This window comes from Coptis chinensis, chromosome 1 (assembly GCF_015680905.1).
Source record: "Coptis chinensis isolate HL-2020 chromosome 1, ASM1568090v1, whole genome shotgun sequence".
NCBI classification, from domain to species: Eukaryota; Viridiplantae; Streptophyta; class Magnoliopsida; order Ranunculales; family Ranunculaceae; genus Coptis; species Coptis chinensis.
This window is the reverse complement of record NC_141456.1, coordinates 77,703,648-77,713,088: the sequence shown is the minus strand read 5'-3', so window position 1 is coordinate 77,713,088 and position 9,441 is coordinate 77,703,648. Positions and strand designations below refer to the sequence as shown.

The 9,441-nt window shown below is 33.5% G+C and overlaps 1 protein-coding gene across 1 annotated transcript; it reads left to right on the top strand.

Annotated features, from left to right (window-relative positions):
- The first annotated feature begins 417 nt into the window (after positions 1–417).
- LOC147525268 (uncharacterized) lies at positions 418–2,410 on the top strand. Its single transcript, XM_086578902.1, has 2 exons — positions 418–1,297; positions 1,539–2,410. The coding sequence occupies exons 1-2, from the start codon at positions 418–420 to the stop codon at positions 2,408–2,410; spliced, it is 1,752 nt and encodes a 583-aa protein (XP_086435028.1).
- The last annotated feature ends 7,031 nt before the right edge of the window (positions 2,411–9,441 follow it).

The window sequence follows — 9,441 nt, the reverse complement described above, 5'->3', positions numbered from 1 at the left end:
TTCTTGTTTTTTATATCAAATCTGTTTTAGGTATGTTTTTGTTTTCTTTGTTCATAGTGACAATAAATATGAACATTGAATGTTCATACCTAAGAACTATGAACATCGATTGTTCATACCCAATGTATGTTCATACCTTTCTGAAGCATTTCGAATGATCATAGTATTTTGTTTGTATTGTGTACATCTCCTGAATTACATTTTTATTGTGTTTTTGTGGGTTGAATTTTGTAGTTATACATAGAATTTAGTGTGATTGGAATTTTTTGCTATAATGGCGGTACTTTGTCCTTTCGTTTTGGGTTGGATTCTTCGATTGATGTTGTTACACACAAGGTGTGTGACAAGTGGTCTGATTTGGGATTAAGGAGTTTTTCTATGTGTTTCTCCCGTGATGTAAAAGAGAATTTGATTGAAATGGATGGGGATTTGCGATCATTGGCTTGCTATTGTTATGCCATGAAGATTGCAACTGTGGAGATTAAAGTATGTGTGTGTATGAGTTCAATGAGTAGTTGTAATGGTGCAAGTACGTCAAGTTCATCAGGTTCATCGAGTTGTTTAATTGGTGGTGAGGTTGTTGGTCATAAACCTTACAAGTCTGATTTTTGGTGGCGTAACTTTGATGGTGGTGTTGGGCAGAGATTTGCTTTAGGTGCTCCTGAGTTTAGATGTAAATTGATAGAGTACTCTATTGTGAGTGGTTACAAGTATGAGTTTATCAAGAATGATGATTTTAGAGTGAATACGGTTTGTCAGAAGAATAATGAGCTAAATTGTCAATGGTGTATGCACTCTTTGGAGAGTTGTGGTTATTTTGAGATTAAGAAGATTAATCTCACACACACTTGTGGTTTTGCAGTTAAAGAATACGACCATCCACCTCTCACTTCTTATCTTGTGAAGACTCATATTCTTGATTTTGCGAGAGATAAACCAGATTTGACATTTACAGATATTACCGCTTTATATACTCGTGAGTACGGGCTTAGTATTTCAAAGCACATAGCTTATGCGGGTAAGAAGTTGGCACTGAAGGAGTTGTATGGTGATGTTGCGTTGTCTTACAATGACCTATTGTGGTATACGGAGGAGTTGAAAAGAAAAGATCCTGGGAATATTGTTGAACTTGAAGTTGACAAGGAGAGTGGGAAGTTTGAGAGGGTGTTTGTTGCTTTTGAATCAAGTATTCATGGTTTTAAGTTTTGCCGCCCGATGGTGTATTTGGATGGAACATTCTTGAAATCTGATTACAAAGGGTGCTTGTTGGCTACTACTACAAAAAATGGAGATCAAGGTATTTTCCTAATTTTACTACTTGCATTTTATTATTTTTAATTTTGTGTTTGGTCATGAACAATCATTGTTCATAACTGTTTTTGTGTATGAACAATCAATGTTCATACAATCTGTATCACATAACACTAATGCTTCAAGTTATCTCATGTATGAACAATCAATGTTCATACACTCTGGATCACATAACACTGATGCTTCAAGTTATCTCATATTTTGTTTTTTTTTTTTTTGTTTTGAAGGATTATTCCCTCTTGCTGTTGGTGTTGTTGACATTGAAAACAATTCCAACTGGTATTGGTTTCTTGATATGTTTAAAAAGGTTTTTGGGTATAGGCGGAGGTATACACTTTTGAGTGATAGGCATCATGGTTTTCTTGTCAACATTCCTATTGTATTTCTTGATTCCTATCACTCTTTTTGCTTGTGGCATATGGAGAACAACCTTAGAACATGTTTGTCGAAGTCATGTGGTATGACAAAAGTGTTGGTTGCATTATTTAAGATATGTGCTTATGCTGCCACACATGAGAAATTTGAGGAGCACATGGCTGAATTCAAAGAAATTAGTGGAGATGCAATTTCTAACTTTCTTAATAGGGTGCCTTATGAGTACTGGGCTAATGCATACTTCTATGGGGCCCGGTATGGTGAGATGTGCTCTTCCTTGGCGGAGTGCTTCAATAGCTGGATAGATAAAGAGCGACATCTTCCCATCACAACCATGTTAGATAGAATTTGGATGAAGATGATGAAGATGGCGTCTGCCCGGAGGATGGAATGCAAGAATTGGAAAAGTTTTCTTTGTCCTAAAATTGAAGCAAAGTTGCTTGAGAGGACCGAGAAGGCTCGTTCTGTGACTGTGACAAAGTCAGATGATCATGTATTTGAAGTTGATACGGAAAAGCATAAGCATCGGGTTGACTTGCTTAGGAGAGACTGTACTTGCAACAAATGGGGCATAGACGGTTTTCCTTGCCGTCAAGCGATTGCAAGTATTCATTGCAAACAGGAGTCGGTGTATTCATACATTGAAGATGCATTTCGCTCCACTTATTTTAGTAGCACCTACTCTCATGGCATAACTGCAATTAGCCGTAATGAGATTTGTTAGGATGGTTCTGATGAAGTGCGAATTCTCCCACCAGATGTGAAGAAGCCTCCGGGTAGACCATGAGTTAAGAGGATTGAGAGTGTGGGTGCTATGCGTTATACTGCCCCACAAGTGCAAAAAATGCCACAGCACCGACCGACATGACCGAAAGAATTGCCAAGGGGAAATTGTTGATGTGTTAACTACTGATAGGGAATCTAGAGGAAGGGTTGAGTAGCCTAGTGGTGATATGGTATCAAGGTCTTGCCAATTATTCTAGGTGGGAAGCACCAATCAGGTTGTTTAATGTTTTGTATGAAAAATATATTGATTGACTGATTGATATTAATATAGTTTTCATATGTTTTTTATATTAGGTTGTTTAATGTTCTAGGTGGAATATATTTTAAAGTCTCATATGATTTATATTATTCATTTCATTAATGTTATTGAGGTATGATTTTTATATATATTTGTTCATACCAACTGGAGTATGAACAAATATTGTTCATACCTACTGTACTATGAACATTTAATGTTCATGGTGAACAATCAATGTTCATATATGGTGTACTATGAACACATGATAAGCATCAATATTAGTTCATACATTTTGTCATTGTTTCACTATGAATCAGGGCCTAAAATATCGGTCAAAAAATCAATTTTTCGTCGATATTTATCATTTTTTTAGCCTACCGATTTCGAAACATTCAAAATATCGACTCTGAAAATTAAATTTATTTTAAACCGATATATATCGGTAAAACTGATATAAAGATATATATTGACGATATATTTCAACACATTCCGATATATTCGATATATATCTTTGACTTGGTTGGACAGTTTGACTTTTGACCGATTTTGTTGACTGTTGACCGATATATTCCGATATATATCGTTATATATCGGCAATATTTTTGATATATCCTGATTTTTCAATTTTTTTGAATATTATCACCAAAATGGGAAAAAACGATATATCGATCCGATTTTTCAATTTTTCCGATATGTATCGGTTTTGGGAGGGTCTGAAATATCTTCAAATCCCAAAACTTTTAGCCTTGCTATGAATCCCCACTGATGCACATTCATACACGACAAAAAATATTGTTTAGTCATTGTGTACCAAAAAGAACACATTTCACTTTGAATCACCACGTCAAAATATATGGTTCATACATTAAACTCTCCTTTTCTTAACGCCTCCTGGAACTCATGATCTTCCTTTGTCCAGTTTCTTGGTTTATCAGAAAACAATCCACATGCAAGTTCTGGGTGCATATTGTGTACTTCGGTTTCAATAGTTACATCACAAAAATCCCAACGACCTTGTTCATAAAGAATTTGCATCATTTTGCAAACATAAATGCCACAATCAACGCTGCAATTTAGAGAATACAAATCTCAGATCAATTATTGTTTTTTGTATGTCTAAAAGTTTCCAAGAATGTTAGTGAATAATTACGTGCTTACCTATTGTGTTGCTATGGACATTTTCGAGGCATTATTCTTCTTTTATTACTGAGGCTGTGGATTTCCTTCTTCTCCATTTTGATCCGACTGTTGATGGGATCAACCAGTCCTTTCCTCTACAAAATAAAAAGAAATTACTAATTTTACTACTTGCATTTTATTAGTTTTAATTTTGTGTTTGGTCATGAACAATCATTGTTCATAACTGTTTTTGTGTATGAACAATCAATGTCCATACACTCTTATACACTCTGTATCACATAACACTGATGCTTCAAATTATCTCATATATGAACAATCAATGTTCATATATGAATAATCAAAATAAAAAGAAGTTATTTCATTATGTTTTAAGAAAAAAAAAATGTCAGTTAAGTGTTTTATGTTGAACTCACCAGATCTTTCGCAACTTGGAGAGATTTTTTTTCGATGATTAGGGAGTTGAAATGAAACCATAGCTCTTGTTGTCCCTCTCTCAACTCTATTACAAGAAGTTTCCAATGTCTATCTGAATGAATAGGAATAGCCAAGAATTTTGCAGAAAAGTCGATGCTCTGCACTATTTTTTCCAAGCCTCCTTCTTCATCTAACATTTTCTGTGTCAATGATTGCATGAAATAGTAAGAATGTGACAACATCTACAATATAGAAATGAAACATAATTTTGTAATAAATAATTTACCTTTATGTTGGAAGTGATTAGACAAGTTTCGTTTTTTCCATGGTTCTTTTCTTGAAGGTGTTTAGACCACCAGTCGATAACCTGTTACATTACATATTTCATGAACAATGATTGTTCATAGTATAGTATGAACTATGAACTATGAACAATATAATGAGTGTTCATAGTCCAATTTTAGTATGAACAAAGAATGTTCATACCTCATGACTATGAACATTGATTGTTCATAGTACAATATTGACTATGAACAATGAGTGTTCATAGCTCATGACTATGAACAAAATTTACTTGAAAATCAATTTCCCTATCAAACAAAAGGTCTTCAACTAGAACACCTTGTACTTGTAAATTTCCATTTGACCATGCAATTGTGCTTAAAAAAACCATAAGGAATTACCATAAGAAATTACCATTAGTTAAAAATGTTATAGTAAACTTGTAAAACTTACCCTTTGTCTGCTATCATGAAGAAAGTGTCGACAACTTGTCTGTGGCTTTCTTATAGCTGTTGGCCAAGACAACTTTCTCAATGTATCCAAGTTGTCAACAACATTTACCAATGGCCACATGATTCTATAGTTGGTATTTGTGAATAAGCAAGTTGTCAGCATGAAAAGAGACACCAGCCTTGCAAAATCTTCAGCTAAGTGTTGCTCTTCTAGGTCGTCCAAGGTCCTCTGTATGCCATCTTCTACATGAGCCTTGGTATATCGGACGGTCTCATCACTGAAGTACTTTAAAATGAACCTAGATTTTCGTTCATCGATCATCTCCGACGATCCGGTTTAGCTCCATTGTCTCGGTCACAGGCATTCCAAACATTAGGCTGACCTCTTCTACAGTGAGCTTGACAAGCTTTTTTCCAATCTCAAATGCCTCCTCAGGTACAGTGAAATTGTCCAAAATATAAAATATTTTCTTGTTGGGTTTGTTTCCTTCTACAATAATGTTGTTGGACAATGCATCAAACATGTACCAAAACGGCGTCTTCTTCATTTCATGGAGATGTTTTTCTGGAATGCCTCTTTCCTTGATTTTTCTTACAAGACTTATCATAAAAGACAAGGTACTTCACAGCTGAGGTACCTTCTCCTCTTTCTTCTTTTCCACTTCCTTCTTTTCCTCCTCTTCCTTGTTTTCCTCCTTTTCCTCTCCCTTGTCTTTCTCGGTTACTATTTCCTTTACCTTCTTGTCCTTTCCTTTTTTAGTATCCTTCCTTGGCGCCTCATTTTTTTAGCAATAGATTGACCGGCATCAGTGGTCGGCACTGCCTTCCTTTTATTCCGTCTATGGAGTAAGTTCTGCAAATTAATGAAAGCCATATATCAAAATTAAAAAATTAGGAAAGTATAAACAATCAATGTTCATATCTTGTGTACTATGAACATTCAATGTTCATACACTAACAGGTATGAACATTCATACACTAATATTTCCTACCATGCAACATGCATGCAGAAACTAACATTCACTAACATAGGAAACAGAGTTATGAACTATCATTGCAAAAAAATCATTGTTCATACCTTTATTAGTACCTCCTCTTCTTGTTCTTTTCCTGGCTCTTATTCATCTATTTTCTCATCATCATCCTCAGTAGTTTCTCCTCCTCCTTGTTCCTCCATAAAATCATCCACCATAATATTGTCAATAACAGATGATATTTGTTGGATGTGTTTTTGACAATAAACTTGGTTTTCAAATCTAGGATTCGTGCAATTTTCTGTTTCGCACAAGTTCTCATCGATTTCCAATGGTGAGTTTGACATTTTTACTGGTTTTGATTTTGATTTTGTTGTATTGTTTGAGTTAAGTAAGAAAAGATCTAGGGTTTCGTTTGGGGTTTTGGTTTCTTTGCGCTCTTTTTTTTTAAACTGAAAGCATAAAAGCAAGAAATGATGGATACTTAACTCTCAAAAGTGAAACCGCTTTTTAGGGTAATAATGTATTTTCACATGTATGCGTGAATGTTCATACCCAATCAATGTTCATACCCAAAGGACTATGAACATTAAATGTTCATACCCAATCAATGTCTTTTCACATGTATGCGCAAGTATGAACATTCAATGTTCATACCCAATCAATGTTCATACCCCAAGGACTATGAACATCGAATGTTCATACCCAATCAATATTCATACCCAAAGACTATGAACATTGAATGTTCATGTATGAACATTAAATGTTCATACCCAAAGGACTATGAACATCGAATGTTCATACTCCAAGGACTATGAACATCGAATGTTCATACCCAAAGGACTATTAACATTGAACATTGAATGTTCATACCCAATCAATGTTCATACCCAAAGGACTATGAATATTGAATGTTCATACCCAAGGACTATGAACATTCAATGTTCATACTAAATACACAAGGTCGTTTCGTCTAAGCCGAGCCGTTAATTATTTCACGTCAGGGGTATGCTTGACATTTCATCTACCCGATCCGTTTTTTATTTCGCGTCAAGGGTATACTTGACCTTTCATCTATCCGATCCTTATGAGTTACGGAAAAAAAAGGTGTCCTTGAGAGTTACTTTTTCGGCAGTTTTGTCCTTGAGAGTCACTTCCTATTTGGGTTTAATCTCCCAGGTTCATGAACAGTTTACATAAAAACCCCCTCACTACAGACTAACCCATAAAAACTCTCTCTTTTTCTAAAACACCAAAACTGACTAAAATACCCCTACACATAATTGACCCGTGAAACCTAGATCTCAAATTTCTCTCTTATCTCTTTCTTCTTGCCGCCTCCTCTCTTCTTGCAAATCCTAAATATCCTACAAAAAAAAAATCACATAGAAGATAAAATGGCAAAACAATCCAAAAAGAGGAGAGAAACAACCAACAAAACAAAGAAATCAAAAGTTTCAAAAGAAGATGTTCTAATGAGAATGAAGCGAGTGGTTCAATTACAAACCAAAGGGAAGAAAGCAACAACCGATAAAAAGATGAAATCTAAGGTGAGAATCATTTTTTTTTTTTTTTTGAAATTTGGTTGTAAATACGAATTTTTTATAAGAATTTCTATTTTTATATATGCAAATGCTTAATTTATATATGTATGAATTAGTAAATTACATATATAGCTTCATACGTAAATTCAAAATTAAGCATATTCTAAGTTATATGAAATTGAGTTTAGTTGACACTCTGCAGTTGATATGAAGATTTGAATTTGTATCATATTTACATAGTCTGTGCAGATTTCCATGTGAATGTAAATTTACAGATGTATGTAGGAATTTGCATATGTATGCTTGCTTTCATTAGTACTGTTTTGGTTACAGTAATAACTATGTAAATTTATATTTTCGTATGTAAAGTTTACTTGCATAGCTAAATTTTCTGTGTAAATTTGTATTTTCATATATGAGAAAGTAAATTTTGAAATGCCTATTTAACATACTTATTTATTTTTCCCCTTTATTGCAACAGGAGATAAAACCTAATAGCTCTACCAAGGTGTTATGTTCTACTGTTTTGCCTATGTTAGCACTTTTGCAAGAGTTCAAAGGAAGAATTAGAGATGTTCATATCACCAAGACGAAATAAACTTTTTTTGGACAAATTTTTTATGGTTTTTGTTGAAGGACATTAGAGAGACTAATTTGAATGGGGAGGAAGAGGACAATAGAGTGGGAAAGCCTAATTCGATGTACAACTTAAAAGAAAGGAAGAGGATACATAAAACATCTGATATATATGTGGTGGAAACTAATAAAACATTCCAAAGAAAGAAGATCATGAAATGTTGTGTTATGTTTTCTTGGTAGTCTGGTGGATCACTTTGGGATTTTGTTTGAATTATGGACGTAAATCTTTTATCTTTTATGTAATCTCAGTTTCTCTTTGAATTCTGAATGTAACTTTTTGATACTAATTTTGTTTCAATTCTTGATCTTTGAATTCTGGATGTAATGCAAAAATGAGCCTGATGCGTTTGTCAGTTTATCAGATTTCTATAGCCATGTCAGAAAAAAGTTTATGAGAATTCATATTTGTACATGTAAATTCAGATTGGCATAGACTGTGTCACCTGTCAGATGACAAAAAGAAAGTTTGTGAAAATTCATGTTAATCTTGAACAAAAAGAACTTCTACATCTTATGCGGGTTAAAATTTTCATAAGTTAATCCTCTATGTAATTAAGATTTTCATAGCATACGTCTGATATTAGAATTGTTTTATTTTAGTAATCTACTACGAAAATCTAATTTTGCATATGTAAATACAAATTTGAATAGGTAAAACAACTATGAAAATATAAAGTTTCATAGATTATCTAAGCTTTTACCAACATGTTTAGTTTCAAAAACTAATATGTAAAAATATATTTTCATACGTTTTTTCATCAGACTTGTTTTGTTTCACAAATCTACTATGTAAACTTAAATTTTCATATGTAAATTCCAATTGTCTTATATCAAACTACTATGTAAATTCAAATTTTCATATATCAAACTACTCTGTAAACTTAAATTTGCATATGTAAATTCAAATTTTCATATGTCAAATTTGTATTTGCATATGTAAATAAAATAAACTATGTACATGAATTTCTATTTTCATTTGTAAATTTGTATTTGCATATGTGAATTTGTATTTACATGAAGTTACTATGTAAATATAGATTTACATATATTTTGTCTAGGCATCAGGCAATTTCAACTCTCCAATTCTGTCTCTGCATTTGCTTTGGTTTCTCCTTACCCATCACTTCTGAGTAGATTAAAGCGATCGTTCTCTCCCAAGATCTCCTACTTCACTAACCTCTTCACATCAAATAAACACTCACTTATTTCTTACAAACATTTCATCAAACAAATTCCACTCAATCTACTGATCTCTCATCAATCATCGAGTGCTAATAACACCTGGT